The sequence below is a fragment of the Silurus aristotelis genome (assembly GCF_946808225.1).
Source record: "Silurus aristotelis genome assembly, chromosome: 29".
In the NCBI taxonomy this organism is placed as follows: domain Eukaryota; kingdom Metazoa; phylum Chordata; class Actinopteri; order Siluriformes; family Siluridae; genus Silurus; species Silurus aristotelis.
This window is the reverse complement of record NC_139602.1, coordinates 4,292,713-4,317,950: the sequence shown is the minus strand read 5'-3', so window position 1 is coordinate 4,317,950 and position 25,238 is coordinate 4,292,713. Positions and strand designations below refer to the sequence as shown.

General features: G+C 37.3%; 2 protein-coding genes across 2 annotated transcripts in view; one reads left to right on the top strand and one right to left on the bottom strand.

Moving 5' to 3' along the window:
* LOC310722588 (uncharacterized protein) overlaps window positions 1-25,238 on the bottom strand; it is a 478,020-nt gene that overhangs the window by 349,390 nt on the left and 103,392 nt on the right. The gene's annotated exons all lie outside the window — the stretch shown is intronic.
* usta (uronyl 2-sulfotransferase a) overlaps window positions 1-25,238 on the top strand; it is an 84,879-nt gene that overhangs the window by 32,898 nt on the left and 26,743 nt on the right. Inside the window, exon 2 of the mRNA XM_083535143.1 lies at window positions 13,829-13,872. Coding sequence (XP_083391269.1) covers window positions 13,829-13,872 — 44 coding nt within the window. The remainder of the gene's footprint in view (window positions 1-13,828; window positions 13,873-25,238) is intronic.

The window sequence follows — 25,238 nt, the reverse complement described above, 5'->3', positions numbered from 1 at the left end:
TACCTTAAAGTCATATTACTATCATAAAGAATAGGAAGTTAAATAGAAACCACCCATAAAAATAAGTTCATAAGCTGATGACTATATTACCATAAATCTTTCTTTTTTTTGGGATCATCTGCATGTTTGATTTGGCACATGTTTTTACGCTGGATGCCCTTCCCTACGCTTTTCTTATTATAATAAATGTGTTTTACAAACACATTCACAACAGCCAGAGAAAAAAGAGTCAAGAACCCAAGTAAAGCAACTAAATCTCAAAAACATTTTTGATAAAATATAAACCCCTGTCAAGTCTCAAAGAATGTTTTGTAGAAACTTGACAGAAATGAAGTGAAACTGTATAATAAATGAAGCTGGTAATGCTGTTTTTGGATTTGTTTAATCATCCTGTTTTCATTTAGTTGATTTTGTTGAAGGCTGTAACTGTGAGTAGTTTTGTTTCTTGTTCTTTCCCCCAGTGATTCATGTTTTATAATTTATGGGATTTTACCGTTGCATGTTTGTATGATACAGTATTTAGAGTATAAATATGGGTGGAATATACAGTAGTGTAATGATAAACATTATGGTTATGGATGGTGCAAAGATGCATAGTGGATGAATCAGTGCAATAGAGACAATAAGTGACAGTAGTGTATTTGTTAACATTCTATGATCAGCTGTTCAGTGCAGTAACAGTCTCAGGATATACAGTATAAATATACAGTGTCAAGTACAGAGTTTAACAAATCAAATCACAGAATGCTTCTGACCAGACACATCTCCAGACCCTGGCTACTAATGTGTCCAGTGGAGGTGTATTGTGCTGATACTATAAGTGTATAGAAATGGATAAATGGATCATTGACTAGTCTGTGTGATTTTGTGTGCGGTTTGGTGTTATTAGGTCATGAAGTGAAATCCAAATAAAATGTTTAAATATCGGGTTTGTATTGTCATGTCATGCTTTATTGGGAATCCGAGTCCGTCAGAGAGTCAGGTAAAAGCAAAAGCTCATTATTGCCAGTAACATTCTTGAAAAGAAAATCCCACAGTAATAAGGAACCATCTGCCTGGCTTGTTGCTTGGACAAAAATAACACACACACACACACACACACACACACACACACACACACACACTCACACACACTCACACACACACACACACACACACACACACACACACACACACACACACACACACACACACACACACACAGAAAGAGAGAGAGAGAATCATTTTAATACTCTCTTGAGTTTGATAATGAATCCAGTATGTGTGTGTGTGTGTGTGTGTGTGTGTGTGTGTGTGTGTGTGTGTGTGTGTGTGTGTGTGTGTGTCTTTCAGCATAGTTGCGTAGGACTTCCACCTCTTCATTCTTCTTGTCTAACCCTTGTTTTATTCCTTTTCCTTCTGCCATGTGGTTTATCAATATAGCAAAGTCATGACCTCTGAGTGAGTGTGTGTGTGTGTGTGTGTGTTGTAGCTAACTGATGATGATAACATCATGGGAACAGATCTGCTTCTAGAGTACGGAGGAAAACATGGCAACCAAATATTACTACAACAACAACATATTGGATTTTTTTTTTCAGGTTCTTTGTGCAGTTGTGAGTTTGAGTTTGTGAGTTGTGGGTTTCCTGTGTAAATCGTATTAGAGCGCACTTTTTTTTATAGACTCATCTTCTTTTTCTAATAAGGGCAGTGTGGAAGTGGGTGATGAGGAAAGCTGACCACAACAGGGTTTTCACAGATGCTGCAAGTGAGCGACATGTATTTATTTATTTATTTATTTATTTATTTATTTATTTATTTATTTATTTTATTTTTTTAATCCAAATCCATAAGATTTACAAAGTGTGTGTGTGTGTGTGTGTGTGTGTGTGAGTGTTCGGGGGGTGGTGGGAGTGAGTGATGATGCCAGGTAGTCAACAAGAGGACAAGTGGGACAACTTTCTAAAGTGAGCAAAACTGCCTGTCAAGTGATGCATTTGCAATTCAATTCCTAATGAAAAAATTTTCAATATAGCAAAGGCATGACCTCTGAGTGTGTGTGTATGTGTGTGTGTGTGTGTGTGTGTGTGTGTGTGTGTGTGTGTGTGTGTGTGTGTTGTAGCTAACTGACGATGATAACAGAGTCATAATAGGGAGAGATCGGCTCCTAGAGTACGGAGGAAAACATGGCAACCAAATATTACTACAACAATGGAATTTGGCATAATTTATTATTTATTTAGAGCGACTTAAAATTATCACATTCATACAACTGAGCAGAAATTGGGTTAGGGGTCTTGCTCAGGGGTCCAGAAGTGGCAAATTGGTGTGGCTGGAATTGAAACTCAAGACCTTCAGAGCCAAAGTTGAATGCCTTAACCACTAAGCTCCAGCACATCTTTACAGAATCTCCCAGACCTGTGTCGGTCATGGATGATGGAAATTGAAACGTAAATCTGTCACAAGGGGTTGGATTTATTCATGCACTTAAATATTTATAAAAATTTTCTTTCCACATTTTTATTTACACCATTATTATCATAATAGGCTGTGTATTAACTTATTGGAAGAAAACCGCTAGTTCTATAACCAAAATGGCACGATCCTCATTTCATAATGTCAGGCGCAAAGAACGTACTGGAAACCAAGTGAATTCAACAACGGCCTTTTAATGAGAAAACAAAAGGGCAAGGCAGAAATCACGGGGGAAAAAAAGGAGCACCCAACTAGGGTAAACTGAACCAGGAGAATAACTGTGGCAGAGTAAGAACAGATAACACACAGAATCTTGTATGCTAAGCGAAACCAAACGGAGTAGCTTGGGTAGTCCTGAATGTTCATTAGCCTAAGCTGTAGAACGGACAATGAGCTTGTGGATAAACAGGGTTCTTGTAGTGTGGTGACTGATGTGGACCAGGTGTGGATGATTAGTAAGTTGGTGAGCTGCTTAGAGTGATTGGAGGGTTTGGTGAGGGTGTGGCTGGTGGATCCCTGACACATAACACCTCGGTGAAGATTTGATTGTGAGATTGGTAGCGGAATCAGGCTCCTATCTAAGCATCAAATCTTTAATTATTCGGGGTCAACCTATTTAATTGTAACCGATTGCACCCTATTTAATTGTAACTGTTTTTAAATATTATGTACAAAATCCAGTAGCCATGATGGCGTGAACTGTACATTTGCATTATTTACCTCAGATTCCTCATTCAACATTTCATTCCACATTTAGGTAACAGCAAGAATTCGCTAGACTGGACTTACAACACACATACACACACACACACACACACACACACACACACACACACACACACACACACACACACACACACACACACACACACACACAAATCCCAGAACAGTCCAAAGAAATGTGATGCATAGACTTTCTTCTTTTTTTCTCAGTCCCTGATATGTTTCTGATTTGTTGTGTCATGCCGTTGTTCTCGTTCTCTCTCGGATTCTTTCACTCGGTTTCAAAAATCTCATCCTCACTTGTTTCAGAAAAGTGCTGATCTACCGATGCGAATGTGTACTGCAAGTATGAAAACTGCATCTCATCATCTCAGAGGGCTTTTAAACATGGTCTAATGATGGTTTCGAGACACATGCATGTTCCTTTTGTTTCTATGCAACAAACTAGATAGAAGGCAAAAACACACATACATTGGACAGTGAATGGGTGGAAGAAAATGTGACAGAAGAACTTGTCTAAGAATGTTAAGATGTTAGCAGACTGTCTCACCCCCACAGTCAATCATGGAGGTGGAAGATTAATGGTTTAGGGTTGTTTTGGAGCAGGGAAGGTGGAAGCCTCATTCCAGAAAGTGAAAGGAAAACATGGCTTTCATTCCATACTTATACACCATGCAATTCTCTCTGGACTGCAGCTGATTGCAACCGACTTCAACATACAACAAGACATCTCCAACTACTTCAGAATGGCTTTCGCAAGTTTTACAAGAGGCATGGCAAAGTATTTTTTTAAGAGTGAAAATAAAGCTGTTTTTTTTTATGCTAATGGAGGATTTTTTTTAATTGAAAACATTTGAACATTTACGGATTATTTGGACACATTTAAACTTCATACGGTTAAATGGCCTAGTTTGTTGCATATAAAGAAAAGGACCATGCATGTGTCTCTTTATTGGTTTAAAACTGCTAGTAGGATCAAATATGTCCTATACGTTAATGAGATAGAACAGAGCACAACTGCCAGAACTTCAATAAAATCACCACTCTTTAGAACCATGTTGAACAGGAATACTTCAGTAGTATCTCTCCTGTGGAATTTCCTTTTTATTAAGCAGTGTTGTTGCAGCTGGGTTTGTTGCACGATAGTGTAATATAACTGCATCAGCAATTTCATTTAAAATAAACACAAACTTATATTAAACACTGTGCATATTCTAGTACAGTATAACATACATAAACTTCAACTTATAATTACTCATGTGGCGTAATGGTTTTAGCGCTTAAATAGGTAGCTTAGGTCACAACCATGGAAATTTTGATATGTACTCTTTGTTACATCTGAGCTGAAATTTCTCTTCCTCAATAATTATATTTTTAAATGCAAAAAGGATTCAAATTGTTGCCAAAAGCCCCACTTATGTCACTTTATCCTAATCTGAGGAGTCGACCTAGGCCTTTTTAATTTTACATGGTAAAGCTTCTATAAAAACATATTTCCATTACTTCCCAAAAAAAGAAAAGCCAACGCTACCACATTTGGCAAACAGTTAAACTGGCAAACCCATAGAATAACAGTACTGGGTGGAGACATCAGGCCGCACTTTACACATCATTAGACTGATGATTTAGAACCAGGGGGTTTAATGTTGGCCAGCTGCTACATGGTAAGTCAAGGAGTTTTTTTGTGATGTTGGACCACATGCTTCCTGAAATACGCAAAAACCATTGGAAAAAGCATTTACAGTACACACCCTGTTAAACCTGCAGTCCTATATAGGTTCTGGTGCAGGTGCATTTTCATTTGCTGGTTCTGTACTGTAAATGTAAAAAAAGATCTGTAATTTACTTACTTAAACACACAATCTCTGCTGGTCATTGGGTTGCAATGTAAATAGTGTAAAAAGGGAAGCTGTTCTCAGCCCAGTATATATTTTTTTCTGGGTTTCATTATAAAAAATTCCATTTAGTGGCTAGAATATCCACCTCCAGCGTTAATCCAGGGTTCAGGATACTGTACGTGCATGTTCTTTCCATGTTTGCATTGGTTTGTTTCTTCAGGTTTTCAGAATACGGACTATTTTAAAGTGTGAATAACTGAACAATTGAACCGTAGACCCCAATGTAAGGTGAATTTTCCCAATGTCTACACAGTGTTCCTGGAAAGACTCCAAACCCAATACAACCCAGGATGAAGTGTTTCCTGAAGATGGAGTAATTCATTTCTGTTCCAGTTTGTTTGGGGGGAAATTTCATGTTGTGTTGCCATCTAATGGTATTTGAAGATGTGAGTTTCAAGGAAATCTCAAAGATTTAGGAAACTTAGGATCTCTATAGTAGGCTTAAACGATCTTTTGTATCCTACAGGATGTAGAGATTCATAGGTCTGACTGAAGTCGCAAAACTAACTGCAGATACAAAAACAAAACTTGCAGGTTAAGTAAGTTAAGTTTTTTAGTCATGCTATCAAGCTAACAAATGCTATCATTTAGTACCTGCAACATAACTGCCTGCTAATGATATCATTGCCAAGAAAAAGGTAGTCTGTTTTATGCTAGTTTTCCCCCTAACCCTCTAGCAAAGCCAATACAATAGCTGGCTCCATCCTGGTGTAAGAGTTCCAGCTGGACTCCATACATACAGAATGTAGATTTGGAGAAATTCCACTGCATCTCATTATGGGATGTCAAATTGACTTGATTTAAAGTCTATAGATAGAAATGATGTCAGCGACACCACCTTTTCTCCTGTCATTAAAACCATAACTCCTTTAGGGCGCATGAGTGAAATGTGTTGCTCAAGCAGAAAAATGACTCTGAAATATGACTTGTGTAGGTACTTGTCTCTTTTCCAGCGTTTGATCAGTGTAATTTATGATCTTTTCAACCACAGGAATAATGAGCCGGATCCACCAGACCTGCTGCTATTTTCCTCATTTAAACTCCGGAATGCTGTAATGGAGCACCTGAGCATTTATCTGAACTACACTTTAGTCATTGGTCAATGCTCTCTACATGACACAGCTCCTATGAATGAACACACACACACACACACACACACACACACACACACACACACACACACACACACACACACACACACACACACACAAACACAAACACACACATAGCCGAGGCGGAAAATGACAGGTCAGTTAAAAATAACTGTCGTTTTTTGCACTTACCAACACCAGCCGCCTAAACAGTGATGTTTGGCTTTCTGACCCAACTTCGAGTATTTTTGTCTCATCTCATCTCAAAGCCGTATTTAACCAAGTTACTAATTACATCATCTGAATTAAATATTGCAAAGCAGAAAGTATACGTCTGGGGAAATTCCTGCACTAATTGCAGCATTCTTAAGTGCAGCTGAAGCAAATCATTACTAGCTGTAAACATTTTTCACATTTCAGCAGAATTTGCCTACTTTTCTTCCATTGTTTCTTGAGTTCACCAATTTTTTTTAAACGTCTTCCATTTTTGCTTTTATATATTAACACATATTTGCAATCCTAGCATGCTAAATGGTGCTCTGCTGTCCGTTATGAATCCGGCTGTAGCTGTTGTGCTTTTGGGCTTTAATCATGACTTATTGAAGTGCATATGATTTAAGTGGCCTCGAACAAACAAACCCTTCGGAATCTGCTTAGACCTGCCAGAAGAATCACTTCGCTTAGTATCTTAGCTTTTATTATCCATCAAATTTTTGGCTTGGAAACAGCACCTACAGTTAAAATCTGAGCGAGCTGAAGCTGTAAAAGGTGCAAAGTGGCTTCTAGGGTGGGATGTGGAAAACAAAACAGGACTCCTGATGCCCTCTGGAATTATGGGTTGGTGATTTATCCGTTCATTGAGAAAGGGGGGTATTAGTACATTACTTCACTGTTTATTATACTTTTTACTTTTACTCATTACATTTTTACACAAATATCTGTACTTTCTACTTCTTACATTTTCAAAACAGACTTGTTACTTTAGTTTTAATCTAATAATTTGGTGAATTTGTTTCTTCTCACTGCGCACCGTTTTCAGCCCATCAACCTGTTTCTTGTCATTGTGTGGCTTTTTTAATCCACTGGTGTATAGTTTCCTGGCTCTCACACACCACAGATGTAGACTAGTTTAAGAAGTGAACAATTAGAAGGCAGAAGGCAGTAAGAAGTCTGGGGTTAACGTGGATGAGAGAGAGGGAGTCAGTGATGTAAACATGACTGAGAGCACAGACATTCCTGATCACTTGATTATGTAATCCGTATAAAAGTTAGAAGAGGTACAGTTGCTCCGGTATCACCTTATTAACCGTCCGTGTGAAAACATAGTAAAGGTTCCTTTTGGTGTTCTAATGATTTACGTAATTTAAAACACCATAATTACTTAAAAAACATTTACAAATGTTTTTTGTCTTCATGCTCTATGTTGAGTTTAGGTCCCCTGGTGGTCTAGTGGTTAAGATGCAGCGCTCCCACCGCTGCGACCCGGGTTCGATTCCCGGTCAGGGAACCATCCCCAGCCACTCTTAGTGCCGGTCCCAAGCCCGGATAAATTGGGGAGGGTTGCGTTAGGAAGGGCATCCAGCGTAAAACATGTGCCAAATCAAACGTGCGGAGGATCCGCTGTGGCGACCCCTAACGGGAGAAGCCGAAAAGAAAGTTTAGCTCTATGTTGAGTTTGGTGTCACTAATAATAAGCATACATTTGAGAGAAGCATCCATATTTCTTCCTGTCCATGTTGCTTAGAGTATTAAAAACATAAAGTATTTATATATGGCACATTTAGAACAGATAGAAATGTTCCATTAAGTTGCGATTAAAAATTGTAATCTTTTGACGATATATTGATATATAAATATGATGTGACGTCCCGTTACCAGTGTGACAGGTAGTAGTAAAGGCTGCTTTTTACTTAAGTACATGTCAGAGCCCAAACTTCTTTACTTTAACTAGAGTAAAAAAATGTAGTCAGTCCTTTAAACTTTACCAGAGTCTTTTAAAACATGAATATCTGTAATTCTACTTAAGTGAAGGATGTGTGTACATTTTCCACCTTTGCTTTTTACCTCATGCCATCTCTGGGAGTTTTTTCCTGATTTACTGTCACCACTGGTATAACTTATATGGACAAATTTATCAGTTTAAAATGTATAAATTTTTATCTATTAACTTCTGTTAAGCTGATTTCTGACAGTGTCTGGCATTAAAAAAACACTACAAATGAAATAATATTTAATTAAAATGACATTTGTTTAATTCAGGATTTTGGAACATTTATTTTCTTTCTTTTCTTTGCTATATTAAAACAATAAAATTAAATGGCGTTTTCACAGGAAAGTTCTGTCATGTGCCTAAGAAGGATGAACTAAATTATGCTGAGTTTTAGTAGGTGTGTACTCTACATCCTGTGGAGTTTTTTTTCCAAATTGTAAGAAATATCCAATTTGAGAGAAGGGTGGGTCTCAGAGGTGCAATAGTCACATGTTCACTACACAATCCAAACAGGAAACGGTGGAATCTGTGCTATCAGATCTGGGCCATTTTTCATCAACTTGAGATACAAGTAGTGATTGATTTGATGGTGGTTTCTTAGGATTAGGCTTTTCTGAATTGCTGATGCTAAAACAGTAGACAGTTCATGTGATCAAACCAATCCAAAACATCGTGCATATCCTCACCGACAAAACCCAGCACAGGATTTCCTGTAACTGGAAAGACGAATTAGATAGTCCAGCTCTCAGGCCAAGTTTAGCTCTATGAACTTTTATGTTTATTATATGTTATTTAGGAAAATATTCAAACACCTGTTATTACTGGGTTGATTTTTTTAAATCTTGTGAAATGTTAAAGCTGATGGTCTGTGCAGACGACTGCACTTGTCACCTGTTTAACTGTATGAAGTTTGTATGTTTATGTGTGATCACTTTTTTGCTGTATATATGCTGAATAAGTCACGTCACTGTGGGGATCAGATACATAAGTGGACTTGTTTCATCTAATGGAGGCTCAGTTATTACTGATTGAAGAGACTCACCATGAAACACATGAAGCCATGACAACACTGCTCTTGAGCAGTGTGTAGATAGATCAGTGAATAAATAATAGAGAATGGACATTCGGCGCCACCCGGATGAGGACTGGTTCCCTTTTGATTCTGGTTCCTATCAAGGTTTCTTCTTCATGCCGTCTCAGGAAGGTTTATCTTTCCACAGTTGCAACTGGCTCACTGATTAGGGATCAACTTACAATCATAAGAAACAAACTTATACATTCTTTTATACAACTTTATAATTGCTTTATCTCTGTAAAGCTGCTTTGAGACAATGTCCATTATTAAAAGCACACTACAAATAAAACTGAATTGAATTGAATTGAATTGAATTGAATTGAACTGAATTGAATTGAATTGAATTGAATTGAACTGAACTGAACTGAATTGAATTGAATTAAATTGAATTGAACTGAATTGAATTGAATTGAATTGAATTGAATTGAATGGTCCGTTTCTAAGTTGTTGTTTTTTTTGTTGATTATACACTGACATTAATCTTTAAATGCAATTTACTGCCCAATCCCAGGCCTAAACTGGGAGCTGGAATCTGAGAAGAGGAGGGTATGAGAGGATAATTTTTTATTACAGGACTTATCCTGAATGTTTTAAATCATGTTTAAAAGACACTCAGGCTTTTTAACGATAAATAAATGAAACAGTTTATATCTGAGCTCGAGCAGTGAACCAGGGAGTGAAATACGAATGAAACGTTCTGCAGTTTAAGGCTTCATAGTTAAATTTAATGATGTGCTCTGTCCTAAAGACAAGTTATTTCCTTAGTGAGATAAATAACAGCCATCTGTTCTCTCTCTCTCTCTCTCTCTCTCTCTCTCTCTCTCTCTCTCTCTCTCTCTCTCTCTCTCTCACTCTATATATATATATATATATATATATATATATATATATATATATATATATATATATATATATATATATATATATATATCTCCTTCTTTCTCCCTTCATGTCTCTTCTTCCTATCTATCTATCTATCTATCTATCTATCTATCTATCTATCTATCTATCTATCTATCTATCTATCTATCTATCTATCTATCTATCTATCTATCTATCTATCTATCTATCCACACTGTAAAATATTTCGAAGATTTTAAGGTGAAAAAATGCATCATAAATAAGGTAAAAACCTCTAAATTATTAAACATGAAATTACTGTTTATTTAACAGTTAAATACTGGTAATTTAAACACAAGTAAACTTGCATTCACTTGTAAAAACTACTTGTAAACCCCTACATGAGTTTACTAGTATTTTACAGTCCACTTGACAGAGTGAATGAAAACAAATGAGTGAATTCAGACACTGATGAACACCTGCTGTTAACACGCAGAATCACTGGGGGAAAGAACAAGAAACAAAACTACTCACAGTTACAGCCTTCAACAAAATCAACTAAATGAAAACAGGATGATTAAACAAATCCAAAAACAGCATTACCAGCTTCATTTATTATACAGTTTCACTTCATTTCTGTCAAATTTCTACAAAATATTATTTGAGACTTGACAGGGGTTTATATTTTATTAAAAATGTTTTTGAGATTTAGTTGCTTTACTTAGGTTCTTGCCTTTTTTTTCTCTGGCTGTTGTGAATGTGTTTGTAAAACACATTTATTATAATAAGAAAAGCCAATTTTAGTGGTTTTGGTTAAATATTAATGATAAACAGGGAGGGTTGCGTAGGGAAGGGCATCCAGCGTAAAAACACGAGTTCATTGGTTGCTTTAGTTCGGCTTTTGACTCTTTAATATTAGTTTTTCTCTGGTGGTTGGAATTGTGTTTATGAAGCACATTTGTTCTGACAAGGAGCATTAAAAGAAATAGCAATTTACTGATTTTGGTTGACTATGGATGGTGATATAAACTTAATAACCGTATCTTTGATTTTATACCAGGTATCTAATTAACATCATAATGTTCACGATGGAAAGATTCTCCAAGGTAACTGGACAAAGTATTACTAAGGATTTTATAAACATTTCACGCACCAAAGCTTTAGAGCTACATAATCGTTAAGACACACACAGACATCAAGAATCAACACATGAAACCGAAGAATGGTGATTATTAATAAACGTTCATGCTACAATGCCTGCTGGGTGCCAGAGTAGTACAAAACCCCCAACATGCATTGCAGCATGAATAAATTATCCAGTTGGATGTTCTTACTATTTTCTTTATTTTCTTTTATTTTGATCTCTCTCCTCTTTGTATCGCTCTCTTTCTCTGTCTTTTAGTTCGAGAACAGTGTAAACATTATGAAGCAGTGTGACTGTTACAGCTCTGACTCTCAAAACTCACTGATACTTCACCACTAACGATTCGATTTTTGTTACAAACTCCACCTACCTTCCCCCGAAAAGACACCATTATGTGCAAGCCCTTGTGTACGAGCTTACTATAGAACTTTTCATTCAATATATACAATTATAGACAATTTAATTTGTCATAATCTGAGCTACGGTGTAAAAAAATCTCAACACCATCTTTACCAATCAGGTGAGAGAATTCAGCCAGGCTGTTGTACATATACAAATACAATAAAAATATAGCAACACCTATAATGTTGTAGTGTGTGCCCATTAGTTAAGGGTAATATAATATTTAATATGTTATTTTGCTGTGTTGGCGTTTGCCGTAACCTCACTTCAAATACAACTGTAGCGAGAGCAGTTTTACTGAATGGAAAAGTAGAACTTGTGTGTTTATATGCCTGTGTGGGCCCACAGTGATGGTGGTTTTATTGTCAACTATATACAGTACAGTAGAGTGCAGAGTGAAACGACAAATCATACCTTTAAGTGCTACATAAAACAACATAACACAAGATATTGGAAAAATGATTTCAACATACTGCCCTATACACAAGAAGCTGTTTCTATTACAGTTTTTCTCACTTGCTTTAGAGTGTTTGGATTTTCCAAAACTACTTGTTCAACCTCCACATCATGGAGTCACATCATAAAAGTAGTTTCTCTTTGTTTTGATCAAATTGCCAATGCTTTTGTACATTCATTCAATTGATTGTGTACAAGTGTCTGCTGGTTTCGATATCATCAGTTGTTTAAAGCTGCTTTGAGACAATGTTCATTGTTAAAAGCGCTATACAAATAAAAATGAATTGAATTGAATTGAATTGAATTTATGTTCATGTTGATCAAAATATATTATACTGGTTTCACCTGAATCGTCTTAACCCCCAAAACATCTCAGCATTAGTTCATTGTATATGTCATTGAATGCAACATGGGTAAACCAGTTGTCATCAACTGTCAAGTTTAAATTTCTATTAAACTTTTATTTTGTAAAACAATTTTACATTCTAAAAAAACTGATGAACAACTAAGAAATGAACAGACACTATTACAGTACAGTAAAAGTGTGAATCCTGTTTGGTCTCCTGCAATAGATATAAATTAAATATGCAATTTTTAATCATTTTTTAATCCAAACTGTAGTTTATACCAACAAAAATGTGCATCATCATACTGATAACATTTTGATGATTTTGTTTGTGAACAATGACAAAAGGACTTTTCATTATGATGTATATGAGATGTTCATTGACACAAATATTTCCTTTTGAGAGATGACCAGGCTTTTTCAAAAAATCCAATGTATTGTGCTGTTTGTACAAATTGTTTTGAGGTACTCAACTTACTACAAACTTACTGGTTTGCAAATACTAAAGAGGATTCAAGAAATTCCCCAAAGCAGCTGAGAAAAACTGTAATTGAATGAATTAATTATTAATTATAATAATTGTGGACATCCATCCATCTCCTTCTCTTCCTTTCTGTCTACAGATTTCTCTCTTTTTCCTTATCTGTCTCCTCTTTGTATCTCTTTTTCTCTCTCTTTTAGCTTGAGAACAAGGTAAACATTATAAAGCGGTATGAATATCTATCTATCTATCTATCTATCTATCTATCTATCTATCTATCTATCTATCTATCTATCTATCTATCTATCTATCTATCTATCTATCTATCTATCTATCTATCTATCTATCTATCTATGCCTCTAACCATCGACACGCATTCAGCACAGAGGTCAAAGTGAGATAATAAAAATAAATTGTCCATATAAAAATAAATACTACTATAAATAATAATACATGTAGTGAATATTTAGCACTATCTGATCAATCTAATCTAGAAACCTACACATTGAAACATTTTCTTGACAGGACAGAGAGAAATATGAGATTTCTTCATGATTTTTTTCTGCAGGAAATAATGCAAACTGGTCTTTTAGGGCAAAAAAAAAAAAAGAAAAAACATTGAGAAATATAGCAACTCCATGTTGCGTGATGAGTTATGGGTTCTGAAGAAGAAAAAGTGACTTGTCGCTTTACTCCTAACTGTTAGCATAATCTTTGGGTAAAAAAAAAAAAAAAAAAAGTCTCTCCCACTTACACACAATCTACTACACTTAATCTTTTTTTTTTGGGACACGGTTATTCCTGTGACTCCAATATGAGCTGAGTTTCAGAGTATTGGAATATACACACAGTTCTCCCATTTTATATACTTTCATTAGCATTCTGATTTAATAAACATCTAATTCCCTGGTTTTTTTGCTCTTTTTAGGAGAATCTACATTTATGGACGATCACGGTCCCCCTGTCCCAAAGGTAAATCGTAATATATATATTTTTTTCCCACATTTCTCATCCCATGTTGCTGAATCACCACAGTAAAACCACACAACTACACCCACACACATTTCTGTAAAGGAAATTAATCTCATTTAGGGCTTTCCAAAGAAAAAGGGTCATAGATTAAATACAGGATAAATGATATGAGAGACTTGAATCTTGCGAGTGAAAAGCTAAAGGAAATGTTCTTTCTATAAAATGGCTTTTATAGTACCTTACTTTTTTTTTTTTAGTTACTTTATGAGTATACTGTATAATAAAATGGTTGTTTTTTCTGTGTGTACCAGGCATTACATTTCAAATCAACAACCTAGTTCCAGGCATTAAATATTACATCAAAAATACCCAACAGGCAAAAGTACAGTATTCACATCTAGTACTGGGAGGAAACTAAGTAAACTTAACCCTTATAAATCAATAAATTAGTTTCTATAGTGTCATAATTACGACACTTTGCTGAGCTAGTTCACACTTCAGTGAGTCCTACCTGAACCAATTCACCTCTTAATACCATCATTATGACGTTCTGGCTATTGAAAGCATCAATATTATAGAGAATCATATATAGAGTGCTGCATCACAGACAGGAATCTCATACAGTTAGAACGAATGTCATTACTAAATCAAGAAACCCAATAAATACAATTCAACACATCTCGTTTTACTGTAGCCACAGCTGAAGCCCGCATGTTCAGCATTTTTTCTGTACATTACGTTTTTCTCTGGGGATTTGAAATTAAGGCAAATTGTGTGTTTTTGTGCAAATTCTGCAGGAAAGAAAACACAAACGTCTAAATAGTTCATGAAAAAGATTAACAACTGTTGATAACGATGTCGAGCTTTTCTGAAAAAGTCCATCTTGTAAATGTCCTTTCAAGTGTTTCTATGACCAAATTTCTTTCTTTCTTTCTCCTCTGTCAGCTGTTGTGGAATGCTAAAACAGCTACTATATCAACACAAATATATTTGAGCTTGTGTTATTTGCTATAGATGCGAATTGAAGCTCTGACTAGCGCGCTTAGCATCGAGGAACATGTTCTTTAAGCTATAGTGCTAATTGTGAAAGCTCAGTGCAGATTTCCTTGACCCCAACACACAGGGCCGTGCATTTAATACCTGGGCCTTCAGTGGAGACTTACCCGACTTAATCCACCTCTGAAAATGGAGATCTCCATACATGACATTAGGGCTGGGCGATCTGTTTTAATAAAAATCGGTTTTCTCTTTAATGTCCGCCGACGCTCCCCTTTGGGCTCCCATAGTTTCAAACGAACTCACGCTTCAGAACGGCGTTTCCGTTAAGAAACAGAACAATCAGAGCATTTAAATCACCATTCATTCATTCATTCATCAGTCATTTTACTGTGGAGTTTTGGAGAAAAGTGAAGGCAAAATTACTCCAAGCATCACTGCATTTTTAACCATGTTCCACATTCAAACACTCATAAAACATTTTTCTTTATAGGTTTGCTCAATCCTTCAAATTATTTTTATTTACAGTGTCCCTGTCTATTACTCTCCTAAATTTGAGCTCATTTTACTGTGGAGTTTTGGAGAAAAGTAAAGGCAAAATCACTCAAAACCTCAGGTGCATTTTCAGTCATGTTCCACATTTCTATTTTCTATTTTCACAATTTACCAAGGCAGGGCCTGCATCTTGTATTTTTGGCTTGTTGTTTCTGATTGCACTTTAACCCAAAGTGGGTTATAATCCCAGAAGGGTAAATAAACTTTATTTAATGAAGTTAAAACTTTTTTTTTTCTTTTTTTTGTCATATGCAGATTGATTTTAAGCAGGGGGGGGGGAAATCGATTTAAATCGCAAATCAGATTTTTTGTGAAAAAAATCTGGGATTTTTTTTTAGGCCATATCGCCCAGCCCTACATGACATACAGAAATATAAAAACACATGAAAACATGCATGCACACCCACACCCACACACTGAAGTGACCTTAGTGTAACTTTTTTGGCCAGAAACTCTACAACGTAATGGACAGATTGCGTAAAAAGTGGGGATTGGAACCGGGCAGAATGTGGTTTGGGTTTTATTTCTTATTAAATCATGTTACATTTGTGTGCCAGCTAAAGTCCAGCACCACAAAGCACTGGCAAGCTAGCAACTTTGTGTGCATTCCAAAGTGTGTGTGTGTGTGTGTGTGTGTGTGTGTGCGCGTGTGTGTGTGTGTGTGTGTGTGTGTGTGTGTGTGTGTGTGTGTATGTTGTGTCTGTTGTCTGTTTGGATCTCTGTGAAAGATTTGGGGTAAGTCAGTAAAACTATTAATCATTCTCTAAAGTTGCTTAGGCAAATTAGTTCTACTCAGTTTTGTAAATACTAAAAGTTGTTTGGAGAAAAGCGGCAAAGGCAAATTCGAAGAAGAGACGAGAGACAGACAAAGCAGGAGAGGAGAAGATATATATATATAAAAAACTTTTACAGGTGATTTTAGATTCTGATTAGCCAGAAGGTGTGTGTTTTGAGATTCCAATTAATCAGACGGTGTGAATTTGAGAGTGTAATTGATCAAAAGGCTTCGATTCTAGAATCTGATTGGTCAGTAGAGGCTGATTCTAGAATGTGATTAGGCACTAGGCACTCCAATTGGTCAGAACCTTTTGATCTTAGATTTTGATTGGTTTGTAGATGCAGATTCTAGAATCCGATTTGTCAGTTGATGATTCTAGAATTAGATTAGTCAATAGATGTTGGCTTCAGATTCTGATTCGTTAATATATGCTGATTCCTGGTAGTTTTCGTTTAGAATCAGAAGGAGTCTTTAGTGTAAGTGGTTTGTAGCAGTCAGAGGATTTTTATACGAAATTTCAGAGGGTTTTAAATTTCTGATGAAAGATTTATTTGTGTTTTTCATTTCAAGAGTTAGGAAGTAAAAGGGAGCAGCAATTGATCTGATTTTCATGGAAGTTGCAAAATATCAAGTATACCCTAATGAATGGCATGAGTAATGAACAAGAAATTTTGACAGATTGCCATGTGTTGTTATAGGGAAATAATCACAGCGAGGTTTACTGTATTGTAGATGTGCTGAAAAGCACAACAATTCCATGGAATGCTTATTTATCACAGTGTGGTGTTGGTTTCTTATTAGATCTTGTTACAGGAGAACTGAAAGTTATTTTCATGTCTCTTACTGTTTTCGAATACATTTCACTATTTTACTACCCAACACTGAGAAAACACAAAGTCTTCAAAACATTTTTTTGGTCACTGTAAAAGAGCATTTTTCTGAAATTGATTTTTTTCTTAAGTATTTTTTTTTTCTTTTTTTCAACATGACTCAAGCTGTGTTACAGCCATGGTTTCAACTTTACTTTTAATTTAATCTAATGTGCCTGGGCTTTGAAATGTCACCCAGACTTGTATTCAAGCAGGAATAATGACAGAGCAGGACTGATCAGACAGGGTCAGACTCAACCACATCAGACAGTAATGGCCCAGAAAATTGCATTGTAGGATCCCCATGGCATCTTTCCAGTGTTGTCTTTCACAGCTAGTTAATGGCAGTTTTATAGAAAATGTTTTACATTTGCTGCATCTTATCCAGCGCTACTTACATTTACCTCCTTTATACAACTGAGCAGCTATGGGGTTAAGGGCCTTGCTCAGGGTCCCAGAAATAGCAGCTTGATGTGGGTGGGATTTGAACTTACAACCTTCAGCTCCAAAGTCCAATACCACTAGGCTACCAGCTCCTTTGGTTTAGCTGTCCACTTTTCTGTTTTGAATAATGTCATTTTCATTTATTCATTTTTGGCACTGGCAGGTTAGTGAATCTGCTTATTATTATGGAATTTTTGTATCATATAAGTGTTCAAATATTATGAAGACTACAGGTGTCATGATTGGACGATTTGCATCACATGGCATCGTAACACAATCAGAGGAAAATTCTATCCACCCTCTTTCATATACTGTATTTTTCGGACTATAAGCCGCTACTTTTTTCCCACGTTTTGAAAAAAACTTTTTTTTTTTTAACGCATGACGATGCCAAAAGATAAACTCCTGAGAGAAATAGTTGTGAAAGGAAGGAGGAAGACAGTGAACAATGACTTTCTTGGTAGGCTACTGTTTAGATACAAGCCATTGTAACGCTTTGAGTCTGGGTGAAGGGAGAGCTCGCTAACTCCAGTTGCAACAGAAATCATATCAGCACAGACAGGTTTCCAAAACTCGTGCTTTTTTATTTTTCTTGGCAACAGCGTTAAGGGTTAGTCAAAGAAACTTAGAAATGAGCATCAGAAAATTATAAGGACATATTCCTCGGTCTTGCACACATGCAGTAATAGCGGAAAAATACGGCGGCAGGCTATTCCCAAAATGCCGCTCTGCTCTTAAAGGAGCCACAACATATTTCACCCGTTACACCGTGTAACAGACACTGTCTTTCGTTAAAGCCTGTGTAAAGTTCATTAGTTTCAGTGTAGACACTGCGGCTTATAGACAGGTGCGGCTTATTTATGTTTAAAATAAAAATCTTTGTCAAATTCAGTGGGTGCGGCTTATATATGGGTGCGCTTTATAGTTCGGAAATTACGGTACCTGATCTCATTGGCTAGTGTTGCGCTGATTGACAGGTGAGAAGGAGAGAATGCACCTCTTATTCTGAAAGCATGGACAGCTGTGATATGATTGGGGTGAGAGTTCTCCTGGCTTGAGGGCTGTTCATTTAGCATCACTGCTTGACCCAAGCTGGAGATTTAATGGAACACTTACATGACTTACAGAATTTTAAATAGTAAAGGCAGAAAAGACACACTTGACGACACGGCCCAGGTGGTGTTTTTTAACTCAGTAAACAAATTTCCATCTCAGACTGTTATTAACATAACTGCTGTTACTGCACTGCTGCAATATAGACTTGCATTTACACATGTGGCACTCAGACATACACACACCCCCCAGCACACATGCTTAAGCCCAGACCACACACACACACAAACACATACACAAATGTTAATCACATGCTCTGCTCAGCCTAAGGCATGTTGTTTCTGTTAACTCTGGCATTGTGTGTCAGTGTCCTCCTCATCCAATCCTGCATTAATAAAACCAAGAAAATGGGTTAAAGAATCACGGCTGCAGGAGAACATGCTCCCTTTCCTAAACAAACAAACCATGCTTACAGGTTACAGGCCTCACACACTCTGCACACACACACACGCACACACACCAGGATTTTCACACAGCAAGAATTTTCAGGCTGTGTAAGGTATTTACATTCCACAAACGATCTTCTGTGAAAAGAAACACTACAAGCTTTAAGCTAATGTTAAAACTGACAAGAAAACCTACTAATGACAAGAAGGTGAAAGTAGATTTTTGATGTTTCATTAGTCTGAGACTAATGTTGAATGTTTTGGAAAGAAAGATGAGACCAGAGAGACCCCCCCCACCACTCACACACACACACACACACACACACACACACACACACACACACACACACACACACACACACACACACACACACACACACACACACACACAAAAAAAAGTTCTACTATTTGTTAAGCTTTTGGTAGGGACAGAATAAACATCAACAGACAGAAAGTATCTAGAAAGTGCCATCTCAAGATTCTTGATTGGTTTAAAGGCATAATGAATGTTTACACTCGTGTGTTTGTGTTGTAAAGTGACTGAGACCACCTTGAAGTTGGTGACTTTCCTATAAACATATATCTGAGTGTTTTATTCCCACCATTCCCATCATTCAACCAATGCTAATAATAATTTCTCTATTAAAAATGGATACATTATAGATTTTTTGTTGAGAGTTATGGAATAGTAGGGATACAGGTTCATTCTGATATCAGTGGCCTTTAGAAACTTCGTGGCCATTAAAGAACATACTTTGTTTTTTCGCTATATAAAGCTCTTGGGATGTGTTCACAGCATGTTTTGATCCAGCTGTAAAGTATCAGTTTTCCAGCATTTGACTGAATCTGTCTACAAGGTACAGAGTCTACACACTTCAGAATTTATCCTGCTACTACTATGAGTAGTCACATCACCAACAAACACCAGTAATCCAGTTCCACTAGCAGCCATACATGCCCATGCTTGACAGATGATGTGGTATGCTTTGGATCATGCTTAATTCCTTTCCTTCCCCATACTCTTCCTTTCCATCATTCTGGCACAAGGGTTTTTCTGGTACTTGTTTCTTGGGTTTTCTTGGTTCTGCTAGGCTCTTGAACTGGTACAAGGGTTTTTCGTAGTCCTGCTACTTCAATTAGCAGTCACTTCTTCGATAAACACCAGTGACCCAGTTTCACAGTTCCACCGGCAGCCTATGCTATGCTTTAACAATGTCATGCTTGACAGATGATTTGGTATGCTTTGGATCATGCTCCCTTCCTTTTCTTCTCCATACTCTTCTTTTTCTATCATTATGGTACAATTCTTTGTTTGTATTTAGTTTCACAATTAGATTATTTCATTGTTGTTAGTTTGTTTGTTTTCGCTAAGTTTAATCTAGCTTGTGTTTATCAGTAAGTAAACAATTGTTCAATTGACAATTCTAAAATAGTTTGCTAACTGTATTGTCTCGTATAGTCTGTTTTGTTTTTTACTGTCTGTATTGTCTTGTATAGTCCAAGCTAAATGTATAGTGTTATTTATGTATGTACTTTTGAGTACATACATAAAGATAAGCAAGATTAGCAAAGAAGAAAAAGTAAACATTTTAAAGTTTATGGATACGTAGTGTACAGGAGTGATAGTAAAAAACGAGTTTTCCCTTCGCCTCCGCTTATCGCCTTTACCCCCCCTCCACACACACACACACACACACACACACACACACACACACACACACACACACACACCCCACCGGCGTTTTCGTTAGCTCAAGTCGTCTCATCCCCAAGAAAAATACACTGAATTAAACCTTATTATAACTTTACATACTTTTTCTATTCTGTTTTTATACAAGATTTGTTATTTAGAAATGTATTTTCCAATTTAATAACATGAAACATAAAAACAGGGTGTCATTTTGAGGGTTGGAACGGATTAATGCCATTTAAAGTATTTTCAATATGGAAAACTGATTTGATGTGCGAGCAAATTAAGATACGAGCTCGTCCACGGAACGAATTAAACTTGTAGGTCAAGGTACCACTGTAGAGTCCAGAGTTTTGGGATCTCAGGGAGCGTGACGGATTGTAGCGTGTTAGAAGACTGGAGAGATACATGGGAGCCAAACCATTTAGTGTTTTAAAAGTAAGTAGCAGTAGTTTGTAGTCGATTCGAAACTTAACAGGAAGCCAGTGTAGGGATGAGAAGATTGGGGTTATATGATCATATTTTCTCGACCTTGTGAGAACTCTGGCTGCTGCATTCTGGACCAACTGTAGCTTGTTTATTAATGATGCAGGACATCCACCTAGTAATACATTACAATAGTCCAGTCTGGAGGTCATGAACGCATAGACGAGCTTCTCTGCATCAGATATAGACAACATGTTTCTTAGCTTAGCAATATTTCTAAGGTGGAAGAAGCCTGTTTTTGTAACATGGTTGATATGATTTTTAAAAGACAAGTTGCTGTTTAAAATAACTCCCAGGTCTTTTACTGTTGAACTAGTAGTTACAGAACATTCTTCAAAATGCAGGTTAAAATGCTGGAGCTTTTGTGTACTGGTTTTTGGGCCGATAAGCAAAATCTCTCAACAGAATTCCAATCTTTTAATTCTTTAACACACTCAGTTATCCGAGCCAATTGAGCTGTATCGTCTGGTTTCGATGAGATACATAGCTGGGTATCATCAGCATAACAGTGGAAGCTAATCCCATGCCTTCTAATAATATTTCCCAAGGGAAGCATGTATGTTGTGAAAAGCAGGGGTCCAAGAACTGAACCTTGTGGTGCCCCATAATTTACTTGCATTAGCCTGGATAGCTCTTAATTTAAGTCTACAAAATGCAAATGATCAGACAGGTAGGATTTAAACCAGCTTAATGCCTGTTCATGAATCCCGATGTAATAACAATTCTAAATACCTCCAATTTAGTTTTTTCACAGTTTTCTCTCCAGATTACGGGCTGTTCTCTTGAGAACATGCGTATGACTATTATACCATTGTGCAGGTTTTTTTTTTCTTTAACCTTTTTTAACCGGATGGGGGCAACGGTGTCTAATGTGCTAGTGAGGATAGTGTCTATGTTGTTAGTCATTTCATCAAGGTTGTTAGCATTTATGGGTTTAGTCAGAAATTGAGATAAATCAGGCAGGTTATTTCTGAATCTGTCCTTAGTGGTCGGAACAATATTCAATTCAATTCAATTTATTTTTATTTATATAGCGCTTTCAACAATGAACATTGTCTGAAAGCAGCTTTACACAAATAATGTGGTGATAAAATTTTTTTATGTTCTTTAAAAGAGTAAGTTTGTCCCTGACAATAGTCCTACCAAGTCGATAACGTGGTGAAATACGGCTAATCTGCTTTACCGGTAGTGTGTACAGTGTGAGGTAATGGTCTGTGATGTCATCACTCTGAGGTAAAATATCTATATCAGTTTATTATTAAGTCTAGTGTGTGATTAAAACGATGAGTTGGTCTGGTGATGCTTTGTTTAACCCCAAAAGAGTTCAATAAGTCCACAAATGATAATCATAGGGCATTGTTTTCATCATCTACATGAATATTTAAATCTCCTACATGCACTTTATTAAAATTGATTAAGAGGTCTGAAAAAAAATGAGCAAACTCTTGAAGAAAATCAGCATAGTGCACTGGGGGGTCTGTACACGGTGACCAGAGCGAGAGATAGTAGGGGTTTCCTATGTATGTCTGAAAGTACAATTTTAAGAACGAGCATTTCAAATGATTTAAACCTGAATCCTAATCTCTGACTAACATTAAGAAGGACACTATAAATGGTTGCTACACCATCCTCACGACTAGTCTGACGGGCTCATGCTTATAAACATATCCTGACGGTGTAGACTCGTTTAGACTCATAAAATCATGTGGTTTAATCCAGGTCTCAGTGAAACAGAGTGCATCGAGATTATTATCTGTGATCATCTCACATACAATGAGTGCTTCGGGTGCAAGTGATCTAATGTTTAAAAGACCAAACTTTAGAATGTTTTTGTGTTTGCTTATCTGACAGGTGTGATTCTGAAGGAGTACAGTAAGAGTGTAGTGGAGGTGAAGAGAGTTTTTGATAGGGTGATGAACGTGAAGCTGGAAGTTGAAGTGGTGATGATAAATGTTATCAGTGCTTATGCTCTACAAAGGAGGTTGTGAGTTGACTGCGGCTATTGATGTTCTGCACAAACCCTTTTGTTCACATACATTTTTTGTACACTCCTGTACTCAGTTCTGTCTTGTCTTGCGCTGTTTGCACCAGGTTGCACACGATGCACTTCATGTGGCGAGGACACTTACTAGTGCTTAGCTCTGTGTTTTTCTGTTATGTAGCTCTATGTTGTTTTATGTAGCACCAGGGTTCTGAAGTTACATTGTCTCATTTTGCTGTATACTGCGTTAACTATATATGGTTAAAATGACATTAAAAAGCTTCTTGACTTTAGATGGATGAAGTGGTGGAGAGTGAACCTTGGAAAGAAAGGTTGGTAATTGGGGAAGACTTTAATTGGAATGTTGGTGAGGGGGACAGAGGTGATAATGAGGTGATGGGAAGCATGGCTTTAAGGAAAGGAATGTGTAAGGGCAGATGGTAGTAGATTTTGCTAAAAGGATGTAGGGTTGGAGAAACAGAATTGGGATCGACAGAGTGATGAGAAAAGTAGACGGGAGTACAAAGAGATGCAGCAGCAGGTAAAGAGGGATGTGGCAAAAGCAAAGAAAAAGGAATATGAGGAGCTGTAGGAGAAGTTGGACACGAAGGAAGGAGAAAGGGATTTATACCGCTTGGCCAGGCAGAGGGACCAAGCTGGGAAGGATGTGCTGCAAGTTAGAGCAATAAAGGATGGAGAGGGAAATGTGTTGACTAGTGAGGAGAGTGTGTTGAGAAGATGGAGCGAGTATTTTGAGCAGCTGATGAATGAGGAAAAAGAGAGAGATAGAAGGTTGGATGATGTGGAGATGTTGAAGCAGGAAGTGAATAGGATTAGTGATAAGGAAACTGAGCGCAGCTATTTGAGGATCAAAAGTGGAAAGTCGATTGGACCAGAGAGATGGCAGTGGAGTTTTTAACCAGACAGACTGGTTCAAGGTTAAGGTTGGCTTTAAACCCCTTCCTGTTTGCAGTGGTGATGGACAGGTTGATAGACACAATCACAATATTATCCGCATCATAAATATCAAGAGCCTGGAGAGGTGGAGGTACGTGCTGGAGAGAAGGGGAATGAAAGTCAGTAGGAGTAAGACAGAGTACATATGTGTGAATGAGAGGGAGGGCAGTGGTGTGGTGTGGTTGCAAGGAGAAGAGGTGGAGAAGGTGAAGGAGTTCAGCTACCTGGGATCAACAGTGCAAAGTAATGGAGAATGTGTTAGAGAAGTGAAGAAAAGAGTGCATCCAGGGTGGAGTGGGTGGAGAAGAGTGATAGCAGGAGTGATTTGTGATAGAAGAGGATCTGTGAGAGTGAAAGGGAAAGCTCATAGGACTGTGGTGAGACCTGAGATGTATTGTTTAGAGACAGTGGCATTGACTTGAAGACAGGAGGTGGAGCTGGAGGTAGCAGAGCTGAAGATGTTGAGTTTTTCGTTGGGAGTGACGACGATGGACAGGATTAGAAACAAGTTTATTAGAGGGACAGCGCATGTAGGACGTTTTGGAGACAAGGTGAGGGAGGTGTGATTGAGATGGTTTGGACATGTGCAGAGGAGGGACATGGGGTATATCAGTAGGAGAATGCTGAGGATGGAGCCACCAGGAAGAAGGAAAAGAGGAAGGCCAAAGAGGAGGTTTATGGATGTGGTGAGGGAAGACATGCAGGTAGTTGGTGTGAAAGAGGCAGATGTAGAAGACAGGGGGGTATGGAGACGGATGATCCGCTGTTGCGACCCCTAATAGGAGCAGCTGAAAGAAGAAGAAGAATTGTCTAGATGTCTTTGATTTCCCACAAGAGGACCTTAAAGTGTGACCAGGAGCGTGACAGCATTGTGCTGACGTTTATTTTATATTTTTTGTGTCGCTGTTGTTAAATTACTGCTGACACGAATTACATCAGAATTCCAGCTAAAATTGCTCTCAGCAACTGCTGTGCGAAAACAAAAGTCAGGGCTAGACTCTAAACATTCAGTTTTTGGGCTTTGATTGATTAGCCTTGGTGGGGTGAGACCCCTAGAGAGGGAAGTGGCGGAAACAGGAGAGAACAGGGTAAGACTGAAAGAAGCAGAGAG